This window comes from Furipterus horrens, unplaced genomic scaffold (assembly GCF_987537825.1).
Source record: "Furipterus horrens unplaced genomic scaffold, mFurHor1.1.pri manual_scaffold_4, whole genome shotgun sequence".
In the NCBI taxonomy this organism is placed as follows: domain Eukaryota; kingdom Metazoa; phylum Chordata; class Mammalia; order Chiroptera; family Furipteridae; genus Furipterus; species Furipterus horrens.
In genome coordinates, this window is record NW_028327174.1 from 87,295,599 (window position 1) to 87,317,656 (window position 22,058).

Sequence of the window (22,058 nt, forward strand, 5' to 3'; positions counted from 1 at the left end):
ATGCCCAAATCTACTCAAACCTTCACACAATCAGTTAGTCATGGCTTAGAAGTAAATATTTCCATTATGAATTTTCAAGCCCTCATGTCATTTGGTACCAAACCTTTTGTGACATGATGGGAAAAGGAGTAAAAGCATACTCTTGGTACTTTCATGCATATTACATCATAGGTAGACATGGTCATACTTTTATATAATGTGGTGGGTAATATTATGTTTTTAAAGGTTGATTTGGGTAAACTCTATAAATGATCTGTGTTTCCAAAAATCTGTAAGAAAGAGACCATTAAGAGTAAAACACCTTTAGGCAAAAGACAAATACCATATGATCTCACCTAATACAGAAACCTAACGAACAAAACAAAAAAATGAGCAAAATAGAACCAGAGGCATGGAAACAAGGGACAGACTGACAGTGACCAGAGGGGAGAGGGGAAGGGAAAGGAGAGAAAGAAGGGAAAGGGTCTAATCAAGGAACTAGTATAAGTGACCCATGGACATGGACCACATGGCAGGGATTGACTGGGAGAGGAGGGAGGTGGGCAGCGCAGGGGAGAGCAATGGGGAAAAAAAGGGGGCCACTTTAATAGAAAAACAGTAAAAAAAAAAAAAAGAGTAAAACACCTTCAAAAGACATGTGGCCCCAATCCTTGTTTAGTGCTGTTCTCAGAAGGAGCAAAAGCAGGAGCTATGCTTCTTGCACATTCCACATCCTCTGGGTATTAAGAAGCGCATTAGGCAAACATTCCAGCATTTTCACAGACAAAGTGCAAAGTTAAGAAGATGGGAGAGCAGCTGGGAAAGCTGGCCAATCATGCAGTATGCAGAGGCCCAGCAGCAGGGCTCAACTTTTGCTTTTGGATCATTCTAAATAATTGTCCTAACAACAGAAAATAGGTATTTTTCCAGACCTGAAATGGCTGACTTGGTATGAAGCATTATTGCTGATCTGTACCTTTCCTTACAATTTTTCAATTACAGTTTACATTCAATATTAGTTTGTATTAGTTTCAGTTGTACAGCACAGTGGTAAGACAATCATGTATTTCACAAAGTTGTCCCCTTGATATTTCTGGTACCCGCCTGGCACCACACAGTTATTACAATATTATTGACTATATTTCTTAAGCTGTATTTTATATCCCTGTGACTATTTTGTAACTACCAATTTGAACTTCTTAATTCCTTCATCTTTTTCATCTAGCCCTGCCACACCCCTCCCATCTAGCAAACCTGTTTTTTCTCAGTATTTATGAATCTGTTTCTATTTTGTTTGTTCAGTTATTTTGTTCTTTAGATTCCACATGTAAGTGAAATCATATGGCATTTGTCTCTCTGTGTCTGACTTATTTCACTCAGCATAATACCTGTTAGGTCCATCCATGTTTTTGCAAATGTTAAGATTTCATTCTTTTTTTATGACTAATATTCGGTTGTGTATATGTTAACACATCTTTACCCACTTATATATTGATAGGTACTTGGGCTGCTTTCATCTTGGCTACTGTAAATTATGATGCAATAAACAAAGGGGTGCATATATCTTTTCAAATTAGAATTTTGGATTTCTTTGTAAGTATACCGAGAAGTGAAACTGCTGGGTCATAAGGCAGTTCTATTTTAATTCTTTTGAGAAAACTCCATATTGTTTGCCATAGTGTATGTAACAATTTGTTATCCCTACAACAGTGCACAAGGGTTCCCTTTTGTCCATATTCTTACCAACACTTGGTATTTGTTGATTTATTGATGACAGTCATTTTGACAGGTGTGAGTTGATACCTCGTTGTGGTTTTAATATGCATTTCTCTGATGATTAGTGACATTGAGCATCTTTTCATATATCTATTGGCCATCTGTATATCCTCTTAAGAGAAATGTCTATTCAGGTCCTCTATTTTTAATTGGATTATTTGGTGTTAAATTGTATGAATTCTTTATAAGTTTTGGATATGAAACCCTTATTGGATCGTTCTTTCACAAATATCCTCTCCCATTCAGCAGGTTGTATTTTTGTTTTGTTAATGGTTTCCTTTGCTACACAAAAAATTTTAATTTGATGTTGTCCCAATTTGTTTATTTTGTCTTTTGGTTTCCCTTGTCTGAAGAGATATATAGAAAAAATATTACTAAAAGAAATGTCAGAACTATTGCCAATGTTTGCTTCTAGGAGTTTTATAGTTTTGAGTCTTATACTTAAGTCTTTAATCCGCTTTGAGTTCAATCTTTTATGGTGTAAGAATGTAGTCTAGTTTCATTTTTCTGCATGTATCTGCCCAAATTCCCAGCACTATTATTTGAACACACAGTTTCTACCCCATTGTATGTACCTTCCTCTTTTGCCATATATTAGTTGACCATGGAGGTATGGGTTTATTTCTGGGTTTTCTATTCTGTTCCATTGATTTATGTATGTTTTTATGCTGGTACCACATTGCTTTGATTACCACAGCCTTGTAGTATGGTTTGATATCAGGAGGTGTGATACCTCTAACTTCATTTTTCTTTCTCAAGGATGCTGTAGCTATTTGGGGTCTTATATAGTTCCACATAATTCCTAGTATTATTGGTGCTAGTTCTGTGAAATATGTCATTGGTATTCTGAAAGGGACTGCATTGAATCTACAGATTTCACTGGGTAGTATGGACATATTAATGATGTTAATTCTTCCTATCCTTGAGCATGGCATATGCTTCTACTTATTTATATGTTCTTTTGATTTCTTTCTACAATGTCTTATAGTCTTCTGAATATTGGTGTTTTACCTCCCTGGTTAAATGTTTTTTCTAGGTATTTTATTATTTTTTTTGATGCAATTGTAAGTGAAACTGTTTCTTAATTTCTCTTTCTGATAATTCATTATCGGTGTATAAAAATGCAGCAAATTTCTGAATATTAACTTTGTATCCTGCTGCTTTAATGAATTCATTTATCAGTTCCAGTAAATTTTTTGGTGGAACCTTTAGGATTCTCTTTCTACAGTATCATGCCATCTGCAAATAATGGCAAGTTTACGTCCTCCTTTTGAATCTGGATACTTTTTATTTCTTTTTCTTGTCTGACTGATGTGGCTTGGACTTCCAATACTATGTTGAATAAAAGTGGGGAAAATGGGCATCCTTGTCTTTTCTTGATCTTATGGAAAGCACTTTTATTCCTATTTAGTATGATGTTAGCTGTGGGTTATATATGGCTTTTTTTTTTTTTATTTTGAGGTATATTCCCTCTATTCTCACTTTGCAGAGAATTTTTATGATAAATCAGTCCTGGATTTTGTCAAATGCTTTAACTGGTTCTATTTATACGATGATATAATTTTTATCCTTCATTTTGTTTATATGGTATATAATGTTAATTGAATTGCAAATATTGAACCACCCTTGCATCCCAGGAATAAATCCCACTTGATCATGGTGTATGATATTTTTAATTGATGAATTTGGTTTGCTAATATTTTGTTGAAGATTTATGCATGTACGTTCATCAGAAATATTTCCTTATAATTTTTAAATGTTTTTGTTTGATTTTGAAATCAGGATAATGGTGGCCTTGTAAAATGAACTTGGGAGCCTTCTCTTCTCTTAATTTTTTTTGGATAGTTTGAGAAGCATAGGTGTTCATTCTTCTTTGAATGTTGGTAAAATTCACCTGTGAAGCCTTCTGGTCTGGGACTTTTGTTTGTTGGGAGTTTTTTGATTACCTATTCAATTTCTTTGGGAGTAATGGGCCTGTTCAGATTTTTTTTTAAATTCACTCTTGGAAGAGTGTATGTTTCTATGAATTTATCCATTTTTTCCAGATTGTCCAATTTGTTTGCACATAATTTTTCTTAGTATTTTCTCATAATCCTTTGTATTCTGTGATGTCTGTTGTCACTTCTCTTTCATTTCTGCTTTAATTTCCTCATGCCTCTCTTTTTCTTGACAATTCTGATTAAATGTTTATCAGTCTTGTTTATCTTTTCAAAGAACAAGCTTTTATTTTCACTGATTTTTCTATTGTTTTCTTAGATTCTATTTCACTTCCACTTCTATCTTTATTATTTCCTTCCTTCTATTCACTTTGGGCTCCCCCCCCCCCCGTTTTCTTTAGTGTAAGGTTAGATTGTTTATTTGAGGCTTTGTTGTTTTTTTGAGGTCTGCCAATATTGCTATAAATTTCCCTGTTAGGACTGCTTTCACTGTAGATTTTGGGCTGTTGTATTTTCATTTTTATTTGTCTCAAGGTATCTTTTGATATCTTTATTGCTTTCATTGTTAACCATTCATTGTTTAGTAAAACAGTAATTAGCCTCCATGTGTTTGTGTATTTTTTAGTTTTTTTCTTTTAATTGATTTCTAGTTTTATTAAATTGTGGTTGAAGAAGATGCTTGATATGATTTCAATCTTCCTAAATTAAGAATTGCTTTGTGGCCTATCATGTGTTCGATCCTGAAAAATGTCCCCTGTGCACTTGAAAAGAATGTATATTCTGCTTCTTTGGGCTGAAATCTGCCTGGTCTAATGTGTCATTTAAGGTCGCTGTTTCCTAGTTGACTTTCTGTGTGGAAGATATATCCACTGGTGTCAATGGGGTGTTAAAGTTCCCTACTATGACTTCATTATTGTTGATTTCTCCCTTTATGTCTATCAATATTTATATATGCAGGTTGGGTACATAAATGTTTACAAGGGTTATATGCTCTTGTTGGATTGAGCTCTTTATCATTATGTAATGTCCTTCCTTGTCTTATTATATGCTTTGTTTTAAAATCTATTTTGTCAATATAAGTATTGATACCCCAGCTTCTTTTTGTTTCCATTTGCATGCAATGCCTTTTTTCCATCTATTTACTTTCAATCTGTGTGTGTCTTTGATTTGAAGTGGGTCTCTGTGGGCAGCACATATATGTGTCTTGTTTTCTTATCCATTCAGCTACACTGTCTTTTGCTTGGGTCATTTAAGGTATTTATATTTAAAATGATTATTGATAGGTATGTAGTTTTTGCCATTTATATTTCATATTTTGTCGCTCTCTCTCTTTGTCTTCTTCTTAAATAACTCACTTTAACATTTTTTTTTGTAATACTGGCTTGGTGGTGGTGAATGCCTTTAGCTTTGTCTTGTCTTGGAAGCTCTTTATCTCTACTTCAATTTTAAATGATAGCCTTGCTGAGTAAACTGGTCTTGGTTGTAGGTCTTTGCTTTTCATCACCTTGAATATTTTGTGCCATTCCTTTGAGGCCTGCAAAGTTTCTGTTGAGAAATTAGCTGACAGTCTTATGGAGTTGCCTTGTAGGCAACTAACTAACTGCTTTTCTCTTGCTGCTTTTAAGATTCTCTCTTTGTGTTTAAACTTTGCCATTTTAATTATCATGTGTCTTTGTGGGCCTCTTTCAGTTCATCTTGTTTGGGACCCCTTATTTACGTGTTTTTTCTTTACCAGGGTAGGGAAGTTTTTCATCATTTCTTTTTAAAAAAAATTCATTTATTGATTTGAGAGAGAGAGAGAGAGAGAGAGAGAGAGAGAGAGAGAGAGAGAGAGAGAGAGAGAGAGAGAGAGACATCAATTTGTTGTTCCACCTATTTATGCATTCATTGGTTGCTTCTTGTATGTGCCCTAACTAGAGATTGATCCTGCAACTGTGGCATATTGGGATGATGCTCCAACCAGCTGAGTTGTCCAGCCAGGGCTCAGTGATTATTTCTTCAAATAGGTTCTAAATATTCTGCTCTCTCTCTTCTCCTTCTGGTTTCTCTATGATACAAATATTGTTATGCTTAATGTTATCTCAGAGGTCCCTTAACCTACCTTCATTTAAAAATATATTTTTTTCTTTCTGTTATGATTTGGTGTTTTCTGCTACCTTGTCTTCCAAATATCTGAGTTGATCCTCTGCTTCATCTAATCTACTGTTGATTCCTTGTAGTGTATTCTTCATTTTGGGGTGGTTATTTTTATGGTTTCTATGTTATTTTTATGCTTACTATCTCTTTGTTAAAGTTCATTCTTCTTGAGTCCATTCTTCCCCTAAGTTCCTTGTGCGTCCTTGTTACCAGTGTTTTAAACTCTGTATCTGGTAGACTGCTTATCTCCATCTGATTTAATTCTTTTTTTCCCTAGAGATTTCTACTGTTCTTTCATGAGGGACATTTCTTTGTCTCCCAATTTTGTTTATTTCTTTTATTAGGTAGATCTGCTATGTCTCCCAGTCTTGAGAGGGTGGCCTTATGTAGTATATGTCCCGTTGGGCCCAGTGGCATGGTCTCTCTGGTCAGTTGATCCTAATGTTCCAGAAATGTCCTCATGTAGATTGTGTATGCCCTGCTCTTGCAGTTGAGTCTTAATTGCTGTTGGAATGTTAGTGGGTGGGTTTGATCCTCAGGCTGGATGACTTGAGTATTAGTCATAACCACAGCATATGAGCTTCTATGCTGTGGTTGTCCCATGGAGCAGGGTTTGTACTAGGGTCTGATGCCTGCTGAGACCTCCCTTTGGGTGTGCTTCTTGTGAAGTTAATCAGGTGGTTCTCTGTTGTGGTCTGAGGCTGCCCATTGAGTGTGTTGGTTCTAGACCTTCTTGGGAGAGACTCCAGTGCAGGTTAATGTCAGACATTGCCTGTTACGGGCCTGGGCTACCCGTTAGGAGCTACATAGCAATTCTCAGTTGATAGCTGCCAGTGCTGGGCTTGGATTTGCATGGGAGAGGCTACACTGAAAACCAAGGCCAGTGCCACAAATATAGAGCCTGGGAAAGATCAGCAAAAGACCCAAGGTACCCCAAGAGATGCCACCATCTGCTGGCTACCTGTAATTCTCAGCCACTGAAAGAGCCCTGGGTGGCATACGAGTTGGGTAAGGCACCAGCTGGGTAAAGTGGCAATGCAAGTTTTTAAAAAGCTGTGAGTTATATCTCAGACTTTTTCTACAATTAACTATGTTAACTATGTTTATTTGACCAACGTAAAATGTTTTTTAGAAACTAATTTGGGTTTATTTCTCTCTTTCTTTTTAAATTATTTTTTACTCGATTTTAAATTTTTAACTGTATTCACTAGGTTGTCATTGGTTAATAAAATTATATAGGTTTCAGGTATACAATTCTGTATCATGTGTATATTGTTTTGTGTGTTCACCATATTTTTCTCTCTTAAGACAGGAATAAATAAATAGAAATATTACACAGCCCACTGGTAAGCAAATTTTAATCTAAATCAATAGGTGAACTGAATAAAATATAGCATAGAATCCTTCCATATATGAGTCCTTTGAAGCATTGTCTGATGGTTGACCATGAACCTTTTATGGTGAGAGCTCAGTTAATAGCATAATAATATAATACGAGTGATCCAAATTATTGTTAAAATTAGTGATCATTAAAACGATTAATTTTCCTCTGTTTTAGATCTATTTCTTCAGTCTCCTAATGAAACAAAGTTTGTCAGAACATATCACAGATGTCTCATATAACAGATGCTTAGCTATTCCAAAATGTGTTTTGTAGAAGGCAACAGGTAAGAATCCCAAACACATTCTGGATATAATGTACAAATTATCATTATTCAACCGTATTTATGATTGTTTTAGGACTGTTTGATCATAAAGAGAAATCAGAGTCAATATGAGTTTCATATTCTATAGCAGTATCTGATGTTTTATTTATATCTGTATCTTTTATATATATCTGCTGTGATAAATTACCACCAAACAATATTTTTTTCCTGGTGGAAAAGGTTAACTACTGTGCTGAAATTTAAAAATAGCTATTTTAGTGAAAAAACAGTAGAAAGGCAAGAGTTCTGGAAAGAAAAAGAAAATGCAACTGTATGAAGAAATAAAAGAATACAAAGAAAGATAGTCAGATAGAGAAAAAAGAATAATGTGAAAATGACTAGGAGAAATATGCAAATATAAATACAAAACATAAATTCACACACTTGTTCTCTTCCACAAATCAGTGGATGGGTTGGATGAACTATCTGAGGCAACAATTCTGGAGGTGTCCCCACTGACCCTGAAACAGAGCCCTGGACAGGTACAGAAATGCAGATGTCTAGGTCAGAAAATATCATTGGGCATAGACTGCTGTTACTGTTAATTGGACTGCAGCGCTGATGAAACCTGGATGAATCAGGCACAAGAACCGGCAATCAGGGAAATCTGTCCTTGCAGGAATACTACCTAGATGTTTTGCTAGAGGATACAATGTCTCCACTAGAGGAAAAGGTGCTGAAATGGTTTCTTTGGTGGTTGCTGAGGGGGAACAGTGGTGTGGTCTAGCCTAAGTTAAAGTATGTGGTGATTAAAAGCCAACAGGCGTTCTTGGTGTGGCCTAGGAACACCCCTATTCTGGGAGTTACCCTCCTTCTTCCCCAAACCCAAATGTCAGATCTTCATTTTACGTTACAAACAAGGTCAAAAGTCAAAACTGTTTTAGTGATTATGACAGATTTTTCAATGCATGAGAACATTTAGAAGATAGACAGCTATTCCTCATGAACATTTTGTATATGTTAATTATCAGATTTAACCACTCAGGATTTATTCTGAGATGAGAAAGCACTCATGATTGAACATTCTAGAAATCTTGGAAATAGCTTTTCTCCATATTGGAAATCCAACAAATAAGAATTACTATTGAAGAAACTTGGTCAAAATATGTTTTCCCAAATGTATCTATTTAGAGTAAGTCTGATAGGACATAGATACAGGCCGATGATGGGTCCTAGGTCAGTCTGCCCAGGATGGTCCCAGTTTATGTCTGCTGTCTGGGTATAATCATTAACATCCTCTTACTTGCAAAAGGGTTCTCATTTGTATGAAAGTTTATATAACCACCATACAAAGATAGTTCCTAATTCTTAGAATTTAAAATATTCTGATTGGAGCCATATATGATGCATTATTAGATGTAGCTGGTTGAATTCAATAAGGAATTTAACAACAAAACCAATCCAGTAGTGCAGCTGTCTAATAAAAAACCATAGGATTTCCATGGGTCATATTTAAAAACTCACTTTCTTTCAAGAGTTATCATCATGTGACTTCTGGCCAAGATAAAGGCGTAGACAGACACACTGCGTCTCCCTCCACAACGAAGAAGGAATACAACTACCTCAAAACTAGAAACAACCAGAAGTTCCAGAAAAATCAAACTATATGAAAGTCCAGCAAACAAAGATATAAAGAAGAAATACTCATCCAGACAGGTAGGAGGGGCAGAGTTGGGGGGGGGAGAGGATGAGGTGTGGTAGCAGCAGTGGTGGCAGGACACCTGGGGAGCATTCCTAGCTCCTCAGTGAACCTAGCAGCTCACAGTCCCAGCACCAGGGAAAATCAAACCTCATTGCTTCTACTGTGCAGACCAGTGGGGATTGGGGTGGAGGCAGAAACTGCTGGTCTCAGCAGAGTCTGCTTGTTTAAAGGGCCCCCCAGTCCTGGAATGTCCACAGACCACCCAATCTGGGAACGACAGCCAGGGTAGCAGCTAGAGGGGCGCGAGTCCAGTGCAGAAGTGGGGAGGTGCCTGAAAAAGGGCGAGTGATAAGCAGGCAGCATTGTTGCCTCTCGGATCCCTTCCCCACATACAGTGCCACAACGTGGTGAAACAGGTCGTCCTGTATTGAGGAGTCCCTAAGGCTCCGCCCCTTACAACACAACAGGAACAACAGCTCTACCTGGGACAAGGAGGCAAACAAACACAGGAGCCTATCAGAATGAGGAAACAGAGAAGTATGACCCAAAAGGGGGAACGGATCAAGGTTCCAGTGGGAGAACTAAGCGACAAGGAGATAGCCAATTTCACAGATGAGGAGATATGACAACCTAACAGATGCAGAACTTAAAACACTGCTGATAAAGATGCTCACAGGCTTGACAGATATGCTTCAGTATGGCAAATGCATAAGAGAAGAAGTGAAGGCTATGCTAAGTGAAATGAAGGAAAATCCACACAAAAACAATGGTGAAGGGAAGGAAACCGGTGTTCAAATCAATGATTTGGAACATAAGGAAGAAAATAACAGTCAACCAGAGCAGAATGAGGAAGGAAGAATTGAAAAAAAATGAGGAAAACTTCCCAAATTTTGCAAAGGAGATAGACATACAGGTCCAGGAAGCACAGAGGGTCCTGGGCGAGCTGGACCCAGAGGGGACCACACCAGGACACATCATGACTGAGATGCCAAAGGTGAAAGATAAAGAGAGAGTCCTGGGGGTAGCAAGAGAGAGGCAGAGAGTTGCCTACAGTGGGGTGCCTATAGGACTATCAGCTGATTTCTCAGAGGACACTTTGCAGGCAGGCAGGGATTGGCAAGCAGTATTCAATGTGATGAAAGGCAACCTGAAACCAGGATTACTCTATCCAGCAAAGCTATCATTTGGAATGGAAGGGCAGATGAAGTGCTTCCCAGACAAGGTAAAGCTAAAGGAGTTCATCATCACCACGCCATTATTATATGAAATGTCAAAGGGACTTACTTAAGAAAAAGAAGATCAAAACTATGAACACTAAAATGACAACAAACTCAGAAGTATCAACAACTGAACCTAAAAAGTGAAAACAAAATCCAACTAAGCAAACCAGAATAGGAACAGAATCATAGGTATGGGGATCATTTGGAGGGTTCTCAGCTGGGAGGGGGGAGGGAGAGAAATGGGGAAATGGTGCAGGGACTAAGAAGCATAATTGGTTGGTATGAAATAGACAGGGGGATGTTAAGAATAATATAGGAAAGGGTGAAGCCAAAGAACTTATATGCATTACCCATGGACATGAACTATGGGTGTGGGACTGATGGAGGGAAGGGGGTTACTGGGCAGAGGGGAGCAAAGGGGAAAAACATTGGAACTACTGTACCAACATAATCAATAAAACATACTTAAAAAAAAAAAGAGATATCATCATGCAACTACCAGAACTAGGCATATAAAGATTTTTAAACTCTCTTGTATCTATACTTTAGAAAATATTTTTTATATTAGAGCAACTGAGAAAAATACTTCTTCATATCAGATACCCATCAATGTAAATATGCACACAAACAGGCATACATATGCTGGAAGGGAGGAAGAAGCAACTCTGTTGTTATCAATCTGCAATAATGCAAAACACTGGTTTGCATAACTGAAAAAAAAACAAACAAACCATCCTCTTACCTGAAGCTCCTGGGCAGCAGATGGGAAGGACAGAAAAACAAAAGGTCTATTTTAAATGATGATATCAAGGACACTGGAGCGCTTTTGTCTTACTTTTAACACAAGAAACAGTGCTAACAACATAAACTTCAGTAGATGTAACTTAAACAAAGGTAAAGTTACACAAACCCCAAAGAAAAAAAATCAGCATGGAACCAAAAATTCCCAACCTCATAGTGGTGAACGATGGAGTCGAGGGTTTACAAGTCAAAAATACAGTTTATGAAATAGCTTTCCCTTTCAGTGGCAACTTTGGTCTCCTCAATACTGTGTGTGTGTGTGTGTGTGTGTAGGGAAATGACTAATTATTTGTGAGAAAATTGTGAAATGTCATGGGAAAGTGAATCAGGGTCATTAAGTAGAAAACAAAAGGGTAGTCTCATCTGACCCTGCTCACCGAGAGAAATGTGTGTGTGATCATGGTCTTTTCACTGCTGATGTGCAGCTAATAGCAAAGACACAGCACCTTTCAAAGATTCAGAAAAATTCAAGGGCAAACCCTTATCAATATTAGGCAATAAATTCTGAGACAATTTAATGGAAAGAAATAGTTGTGACAAAGACAAAACAAAACAAAAAACACCCCAGTCTTAATTTTTATAATTGTGTCTTGGTCTAAAGCTATATATGCTTAATTTTGTCAGATGACAGAAAACTGAAAAAACAGTACAAAGAAACAGACACTGAGACACTACTAGAAGTGTTATGTAGGTTATCTCACTAAGTGCTCAGATCCACCCTGTAGGGGGTTATTCTCATACCCACTGAGATGAGGCAGACAAGAGAAATTGCATGCTTGTGGTCATACAGTGAGGTCAGTGGCAGAGCTGTAGTTGAAAGTTGGACCTGCCTGGGTTCAAAGCCCATGCATTTTCATTCCATCCCTTTGTAAGCCCACTAGCATCCCTTTATGTATCATATTGTGATGTAGCAAAACATTCTCACAGGGTTTATTTTATTTGGATACAATATGTGCTTTCATACTCTTGAATGTTTTATGAAATCTTAACCAAATGAAATCAGCACTGTGATGTTGTAGTTCTTGTTGGCTAGGACAATAGAGAGAACATCAATAGTATTCATTACTTATTGTCTCTGAGAAACATTAGTGTCGTATTTGTTTTCAAGTTATGAGCATCTCAGATTTCACTTCCTTTATTTTGATAGAAATTAAATTTGTTAGTTGTTCTGAAACTCTGTCTGATTCTCCTGCTCACGTCATTACCGTCAGGTCATGTCATATAATATGTTTTTCTTTGGCTGACTGAAAAATGATGCACTTCTTGCTATGTAAATTTTTCCCTCCTTAGTTTTATTGCCAGAGTGAAGACAGTGGCCGAGTTTGAATTCTAGACCAGGAGGAAAGATGGGGTCAGCTACCCAGGTCAGGGAGCTCAGTTCTGGCTCAGAGACATTCAAAATGGTTGTAGTTTGTGTTAGATTTTTAAAACAACCCTCACCACAATTAGTGATTGATTTCTTTATTATTAATTATGGTGAACAGTCAGAGAACTCTGCTATACTTTCTACTGGTTCTAAGCAACTCAAGGTGAAAAGCTGACACTTATTTTAATGACCTTGCAGTCACAGTGCTTTTAGCTCTTCATGTACTGTGTCTGCCAAACTCATTTTCAGGGAAAGAATCAGTAAAGAAAATACTGTTCTTTCTGAGGGTGTGATTCTCCCTGGCTGGCACAGATATCCAGGGTCGTTAGTAGCCAGCAAGGTACAAAAGTGGATAGCCTCTTGGCCTCACCTTGATATAAGTGAGTTGGCCAGCAGTCCTATATTTCAGGGAAGGTAAGAAGCTACTTGCAGTTAAGTTAGGAGGTGCCTCCTACCACAGGAGATGAGAAACTTTGAGTCTGGGCCTCTGTTTTAACTGTAAGACTAGCAGAAATCTGTTTTTCAGGGGGAAATATAGTGTGGAGAAATACACATGTGGGCTCAACAATGTTGAGTAATACCAGGAGCTGGCTTTGTAGCAGGGGTGCCCAGCCTTTTCACACACACCAAGCTCCCTTCAGTAAATATCATTTTCACCCTGTGAGGCAAAAGACTACCTCTCATGTGGGACATCCCCCAAGCTATCAAAACAAGAGCAAAGGGATGATGCATTGCCTTCCAATAATAAGTGAAAGCATCTTATGATCATAATTATCATCCAAATACGCAAATCTGCTTTTGCCTGTTGAGATTTGAATCAGCTGCCCCAGGTGTGGGGAACACCAGGCACCCCCTACAGCAGAACCAGCAATCCTTCTGTGCCTTCCATCCTATTCTGAGTTCTAATGACTTCATCAGGCAGCACAAGGGGCCTCAGGCTCCCAGTGCACACTGCAGCAGGCAAGCTCTGAAGTAATTTCACATTTATAAGCATTAAACACTCTGCCTGTTTTAGCCAGGTATCAGTGAATAGGCTCAGAACTTGAATATTCTGTGATTTTTAAAAAAGTTCATTGTTGGCCCCCCCACACACAGCCTTTGTATGGTCATGAACAGTCAAATCATGGCCATTTCAAAATAACCTGGCATTTGCTGTGGGCTCAGACAGGAAGGGTGTGGTACCGTGTGCCAAAGTGAAGCTGTTGTCCTATTCTAAGGCTTATTCCAAAGCTGATTCAAAAATACAGTTTATAGCTTTTCAATGAAAGACTCAGTTATGAAAACTCATTATTTAGCAGGGAAAAATAAACCATTGTTAGTCAAGTGGGTTATTTTTAGAGAATATACTATACCTCTCCGTCCTCTAGCTCTACATCCAGGAAATCGAAGTCTCTAAAGACACGGAACTGCTGCTCACTGTTTGTGTCATCCATATTTTCCTGTTCTCGGGCACCATCCTCGGAAGAGACCAAGCTCGTCTGGTGCTCCAGCAGATCCAAGTCCCCGCATGATGAAAAAATCACCTAAAAATCCAAAGAGTCCTGTTCTGAGAAGCCACCCCCCTCTGGTTGTTTGTGCTACCAAAAACCATTATTGGCTCTTCATCACACTACATTTCCAGTACACACCTAATTCCTCAAGTGGGTATTTTTAGAATGTTCTTTTAATATTTATGTTGGACAGATGCCTTCAGATTAAACTTGGTGCAAAGACACAAGTTCATGTACTGGGAAAATGTTCAAGAATCAAATGGCTGCTTAATGGATGAAGACTGAATCTGTGTGTGTGTGTGTGTGTGTGTGTGTGTGTGTGTGTGTGTGTGTGTGTGTGTGTGTGTGTGTGTGTGTGTTTATGAGACAACTGTGCGTGTGTTCACAAACTAGAGCAGCCAAGAAAATTTCCACTGCATCTAAACTGATTGAGGTTAGAACTTGTACACACTCACACATACACATTATCACACAATATTTTCAGGACTCCTGATACCAAGATATGGTACACTGTATTGTAGAATGAACTGTGAGAGCAAAGGATGTAACCCTTTCAGAGGTAAAACAGGAAAGGGAAAGGAATAAGAAACAGAAACCAAAAGGCATTAATACTTGCTCACTTGAACTCGAGAAGTATAGCTGAGCAGCCATAATTTATACTTAAATTCCTATCCTGCTGATTTAAGCAAAACAATACTTTTTTTCTATTAGAATCTTTAATACATTAATATTGTAGAATTAATGTCTATGTCTGGGTTCTTTTTACTGGGTTATCTTAACAGAACTCTGTAGAAATTATAAACTGCAAATGAAGCTAAATATTTTGCTATCCAGCCTTGCTTGAACACAGATTTATATTAAATTAAGTGAACAGGATTCTTTACTTAACCATTACAATGTGTAGTCTTCCTTGAAAAGTAGGTGATAGATTAGAAGAATTTAAATGGAACAAATGTCTTTCAAAGTAAAAGAGTGATAGGATTTTATAGGTACTTTTTCTCCAGTATTTCAGAACAGTCATTATGTGTCACATGTGTACATGACATGGCACACAGTCTCTGTAGGGATTACACATGTGCACATGAGACAGACAACATGGAGGGCCAGTCAGCTAGTTAGTGAGAGACTGGATGAGAATTCTGGTTTCCTCAGTCGAAGGCTCCTTTCCTCGACAGTGCTGCTGCCCTTACTTGTAACATTCTCCCGGGGAACATTTACTATCCGAGAAGCACAGAAGCAGATGGTTCAGATCTGAAGGGGAAAGTGCCACATGCTGGGGATGCTGGGGCAGGAAGAAATGGCCCCAGTTGGCAGGGCTGCTCTGCAGAAGTCAAGTGCTCCCGTTTCCCGTCCTCATGGGCACAGAGGCTTCGTCTGCTCTAGCCACTGTCACCTGTTCCCTCTGCCCTAAATAATGTCACAGGAGCAGCAACAAATCCACTGATTAGTAACACTAAAGCAGTGACTTCAGTGGAGGCCAAGCTGAGCTGAGGGCTGGCTGGGGTACATTTGTACTTTAGCAAGTATTTACGAGCCTCTAATATTTCACCGGCTCATGAATTACGTTAGCAGCTACAGTTTCTCCAGATAAACTGTTTGATAATTCTTAGTTTATTTGGGAAATTATTTAGTTTGAGTTTTGGAGGGGTGGGTTAATAATAAAGATGACATGATATAGATGAAATAAAAATACCTGGTGAAATCAGACCCTGAGGTTTTTATTGCTTTTGCTATAATAGATTCATACACACAATTTGATTATTTTTAAATTTTAGAAGGGCTTTATAGGCTGACTTCTAATATAATTATTCATATATTCCAAAGCCAGATGGCATGGTTTTTTAAAATAAAGATTTTATTTATTTATTCTTAGAGAGAGGGGAAGAGAGGAGGAAAGAGAGGGAGAAAAACATCAATTGATTGCTTCTTGTACATGCTCCAACCAGGGACCGAACCTGCAACCCAAGCATGTGCCCTGACTGGGAATCAAATCTATAACCTTTCACTTTGTGGGATGACACCCAACCAACTAAGCCACACCAGTCAGGACTAAAATGTAACCTCAGTGGGAGTTTATATGAGAAAAAACATGATAAAATATCATTATTTTCACCTTATTGTATGTGAGAAAAATAATGACATCACAATAAGAGTTCTGTATACAGAGTAAAATTACACCCAAAAGGAATGTGTATCATACATATTGGTGCAGTAGTCACATATATATTTTCAGGAAGCTGGGAATTTTTATTTAAAAAAATTAAGAAATTTTAAAATATGAAAATAACTGAGTATTTATTTACAGACAAATTGGAGCAAATAGCCAACAAAATCTTTCACTGTTTCTGAACTAAGGTGAGACTGAAAACCATGGTATGGGAAGAAATGATAGAGGGGTTTGACCTAGATGATAGATATTATAATACATAGGTAAATCTTCTAAACTTGTTTTGACCAAAGGTCAAAAAGAAATGATACCAAAACACATGTAATACGTGGTAGAACTTACTGATGGGTTTTTGCTCAATCCTACTTCCTGGCCACACAGAGAGAGAACGTGCACCAACTTCTCCTTTGTCCTCTTCTGGAAGAGAAACACACAGGTGGGTTAGTAATCATGGTATTGATGGCCACATCTGCTCTTATACACAGGGCTATCATGCTGGGAATGTGGCCTGTGAGAACTGAGATGTATAACACATATGAACTTGGTATAAAGAAAGAATGTAGAAAATTTCATTAATAATTATGAAACATTGATTACATGTTGAAATAATATTTTAGACATTCAGTTACATAAAATATGTTATTAAATTAATTTTACCTGTTTCTTTTAACTTTCTAAAAAAGTTACTATTAGAAAATTTAAAATGAGAGTTACCTTCTGTTCCTACGGTACAGTGCTGAGTCTAAGTTTTCCCAAGGTGGGGGTTAAGGTATGAAAATCAACCTCAGGATTCTTCAATAGATATTCATTCCTTCCCTTGATAATCTTTTCTTGTATCCAACAACCTTCACATTAGCAAGGCTTTCCTTACTCCTAAATTAAATCTATTATGTTACATTATAAACCTATTTTTCTTAAAGGGGAGACTAACTTTGTGCAGAATTAAAAAAATGATTATTTGTGAGCTACATTAAATCTTTCTCAGTTTATTTTTCTTAAACAGCTTCAATTCCTTTTGGTTTTCTTCATAAACCTTCTATTTCAGTGCCTTAAACATGCAGATTCTTCTGTAAGACCTCACATTTTCCAATGACACAGATCAACCAGGGCTCAGGATAAATGGTGGTTTAAGAATAAAATGTGTCCAGAGCCTTAAAAATGTTTGTGTACTAAAAAATTGCTCTTAAAGCAATCTTCCTAATTGCTTTAGAATGATCCTTCCTTTTTAATCTGATTTAAGTTTATGTGGTGGCTGCTAAGGGGCCAATGTCACTCACAAACTTGCATTCATGGAACTCAGTTCACTGCATTCTTCTGTCCAAATTATGGAAGAGATACTCAGTACAGTGTCTTTCCAGTGTTGAAAAATGTTGAAAGAAGTTTTAGTGAGCATTACATAATTTTGGAAAGGAATCAATACAAAGGAACATGGAATGGGGTTGTACATTTTTCTTCTCTCTGCCAAATCCCCAATAAAGTGTAGTTGACCCTCAATGCAACAACTCACTGAACACCCATTGAGAATGAGCTGTGTTCCAGCAGGCACCTCTGTATGATCCCTTTCTCTAACCTTTGGGAGGGAAGGCAAGTCCTACTGGGCACACAAAATGTTTTCCTGCCTGGCATGCACTTCTTTTTATTTTGGGGACAGCTCCTCTCCCACTAAGAGAGACTTGCCTCCCTCACATAAGATGTGGGTCCTTTTTCTAGAATTGCTATGGGTGTGGCGAGGGAAGGCCTCTGTCCTGAAGTCATCAGAGTCAAAAACCATGGAAATCTAAGAAAAACCTGTCTGAAAATGGCACCAACAGAGAGGAAAGCAGGACCGACCCTGGGAAGGGCAGGTGTGTACAGTGAGAAGGAGAGAGTCTAAGCATCCTGTTCCTGAACTGGTGTACTAGAATCCAGCTGCACTTGAAGGTAAGACATGTAAGTTAATAAAATCCCTTTTCTTCTTAAGGTAATTTTTCACTGGGCTTCTGTCACATGTCCCCAATAGAACCCTATGAAGCAAGGTTTTACCTAACTGTGCAATGATGTCAGTACTAAGGTACAGGACCCACAGTGAATCCTCTTAAGCTGTGATAACAGAGAGACCTGGCAGCTAGCTGCTCTGCTCTGTGTGGCTCGCTATGCACAGGGACCATGAGTACAAGACATGCTGGGAAGATAATAGCCAGAATCTCAATGGATGTGCAGCTTATAGAGAATTGATTGAGAGAACCAAGCCTGTGTTATGCGGAGAACAGAGGACTCATTTGAATGCATGGCAGAGAGGGCCAGGATTCTTTAAATGTTGGAATGACCACCATGTGAAAGAGATCAGACTTCACTTTCTAAGCCTTTAAGAGAAGTAGGACCATTGAGTCAAAGCAACAAAGTGTCAGACTCCAATTCCATGTAAGGAACTGCTCAAGCTGAAAATGGGCTCCCCTGGAAGCTGCTCAAGCTGAAAATGGGCTCACCAAAGGTGTTGGCACCCAGATGGCCAAGGTCAGGATGGTGAATGGAGGAATCCCCTATCACATGAACCATTGGCTCAGGCAGTCTCCAGGTTTCCCTCCAGTCCTGCAAGTCCAGGATCCTGTACCTGAGAATACTGGGGCCTCTTCCAGCTTACAGGAACGAGGACATTGGAGTTGGAGCCTGACGAGGTGGAGGACGTGCTCCGGGTGACGGCCACAGCCCTGGGCTTCCCATCACGGCCTGAAGAGTTCTGCAGTTCATCATATCGCCTCCCAATGATTGGCGTCTTAGAAAGAACACAAAGCACATGCTCTTCTTTCACATTAACACTTCTCTGGTGTGTGCAATTCCTCTAACCAGCAGCAACCACTTATTTGATTAAAAATTAGAGTAGAGAAGTTCAGTGTTATAAGTAGGCTCATTTTCTTGATGTTCAAATACACATTCTGAGTCATTTTGCATCTTCAGCATTTTCCCACCCTCTTTAGCAGCTGAAAACAAGTCCAACTGTTCTTAAACATGCTTTAGAAACCACTGATGAAGATTAGAAGCAAAACATTCAGGAAAACAGAGTGAGTTGTCAGGTGTTTAAGCTTGAAAGAATTTCTTGTAGTCATAACAAGAGACCAAAAGTCCTTCCTTTATCCCCAAACTTTATATGCTCTCAATTATTTAAAAATTTATTTAGGTTAGTTACATCTTTACAAGTTATATATGAATAAGGTCAGGGCCCAGTACTTGGGTAAAAAACACTTCAGAAATTCCATTTCCTGAGAGTCCTAGAGTTTGGAGGTTGAGTGGGCAGCAGCTCCCAAATTAGTGCCAAGGAGGTGTCCTGTGCAGAGACCAGCTCGAGGGCCTACACCTGCGGGTGGCAGAAACCAACAGGTGATTCTACACCTGGCTCTCAAGGCCCATTGTTCTGGAATAGCCGGGTCTCTTGGGTGTACAGCTGACTGGCTGCATGTTTTTTGTACTTCTTTGGAACAGAATAAACTTAAGTCAAAGAGTAAAAGTAGCTTTTCCCTCCTAGCAATATATAAAAATGTTAAAAACTGAAAAGTATTGATTCAATACCTTAATATCATATAAAAACTAAATAGAAACTAAGGTATCACCATGGCAACTGAATAGTATATTATGCTGACCATTGAAACGATAAAGGGTCAGTGAGACCACTATGCGAGAAAATCCAACCTGGATACGACCTGCTTCGTAAGAAAGTTCTGATTGTTTCCTTCAGTGAATTCATTCATTCAGGACTGTTGAAGAATACTTATGTACCTACCGTGAACCAGACTCTGGTTACAAAATGGACAGAGTGTAATTTCTGTCTTAGGGGGCTTATGGGTCCCAGGGTAAGAGACACAGGAAAGCAAAGTATTTTTACATCTTAGACTAAAATGGTTAAACACAGGCCTCGCAAACGTTCATTCCTGAATCAGCAGGTAAATCTGACTACTTTCTGCCCTCTCTTTTTTTCCTCTTACCTTGGTTCACTGATCCCTCCCCTCACCACACAGTCCCCTCTCCCCAAGGCAAGAATTTAGATAATTTTGCAGTTTAAAAAGTAGTGTGGCTTGGGGAAATGAATATAAAGGTGAATTCTGTATTCTTGCAAATCTCAGCCATTGGCTGGTCTGGCTGCAATTTAGGGAACACAGATGCCAATAAAGAGATAGGATACAACAGTTGCCAGATAAAGAATGAGTGAGGGTCACACTTTAAAATGTTGAAGATCATTCCATTTTACAGTTACCTTTATAAAATTCAATTTTATATAATCAAGGCTAGCTTCTATTTTTCAAAGCTGTGAATTGAGAGCCCCAATGAATATGACAATATGTTCTTAAAAAGCAAGCTAATTCAGGCCTTAAAAGTGAGTCTTCATTGGAAGTAAATATACAGCTAGTCTCTCTTGCTCAAGGCAGTTACTTGTGATCTCTGCACTATACATTCATGCTGAAGTTTACAGAAACAGTCAACATACCTCTGAAATGTCAAAGTGGAAGTCCAGGGTTTTCCCAGGTAATTCCTTAGAAGCACTGGTCCACACTCGATGTATTTCTATCTTTGACAGGTCACTGTGCTGATAGGATGGCAAAACAAGGCTGGCTGATCGAGAAACCACCAGCTTCAAGATATTCAAAGCTTCTCTCCAGTGAACACTCTGAGAGAAATAAAACATTCGATGGTTAATAGTAATCTCATTTTTTAAAAATGATAATGCTAGCTATTGAAAGGTCTCATAACCAGTCAGAATTCACTGATTTGAAACAGTGCAGGAAATTCTGTGATAAGTAAATGGTGAACAACATAAAAAGACAATTTATATATAAGATGATCTATGTTTAAGAAACAAGCAAATAATAAAAATACCAATTTTGTTCATATTCAAATAATTTTAAAATAAGGTACCACTTTTGCTAATGAGGTGCCTTCATTTGAAACACAAAAAGCAAAAAACAAACAATGCCCCCAAAGGAATCCTTAATGCATTTATGCTACTGACCACTCACTGTTTCTCAAAATTTTCTCTGCCTGGCTCCCCTACAGTTTCTAGTCTCCTTCAGTCTTTCTCCCACTTTTCAGGCTCCTCCCACTCCATTTGTTCCTGGGCACCTGGTCTCTGTCCTCAGCCCTCTTCTCTTTCCACTCCACATCTTCCTCATGACTTAACCCAGGAATCTGGGAGTTGTTCTTTATTCCCTTCTATTCCTCTCTCCTGATATTGTGTTCTCTCCTTGCCATTCCTGCTGGCACTGGCTCACTTAAATCCTCTCCAGCCTCCACCTGGTTTATTTCAATGGACTCTTAAGGGGTCTCCTTGCTGGCAGTCTCTACTTAGGTCCATCACACCCACACCAGCTACAGTGGTCTTCCCAGAACTCTTCAGACCATGCCAATTCCCTGCCTACACTCATTCAAGGTCTTCCTCTAGTGGACAGGGTGGAGTCTACATGGGCGATTTTCCCCAAGCCACTCCTGGGGCTCCCCAAACCAGGCCAGTTCTCTTACTCTCTGTGCCTTTAACTCATGCTATTTTCCTCATTTGGAATGCCCTTCCTCTCCTATCAGCTTCTTGAACACATACTTTTCCTGTAAGACTCACTTTGTTTTACCATCTTTGTCTCCCTAATAACCCACAGGCTAACTAAGTGAGGTCCTTCTCCCACAAAAAATATTGAATATACATTAACTGATTTGATAAAAGCTATTATTATTATTTGCCTAAGCTTTGGGATAAAAGTACATGACAGAAAACATACTTCCTTTGCTGTTTAATTTGCACAAGAGAGGTCATAGTTTGAATGTGAAGTTAGCTACCATTTAAGATATCTAGTACCAGATATGGCCCATGGGCTTAGGATA

General features: G+C 38.4%; 1 protein-coding gene across 5 annotated transcripts in view; it reads right to left on the bottom strand.

The window, feature by feature from the left end:
* FRY (FRY microtubule binding protein) overlaps nucleotides 1-22,058 on the bottom strand; it is a 619,856-nt gene that overhangs the window by 79,595 nt on the left and 518,203 nt on the right. For all 5 annotated transcript variants that reach the window (XM_090273729.1, XM_090273727.1, XM_090273726.1 and 2 more), the window contains 4 exons: nucleotides 20,677-20,856; nucleotides 18,811-18,972; nucleotides 16,563-16,637; nucleotides 13,916-14,086 (listed from right to left, as the gene is read on the bottom strand). In XM_090273729.1, coding sequence (XP_090129855.1) covers nucleotides 13,916-14,086; nucleotides 16,563-16,637; nucleotides 18,811-18,972; nucleotides 20,677-20,856 — 588 coding nt within the window. The remainder of the gene's footprint in view (nucleotides 1-13,915; nucleotides 14,087-16,562; nucleotides 16,638-18,810; nucleotides 18,973-20,676; nucleotides 20,857-22,058) is intronic.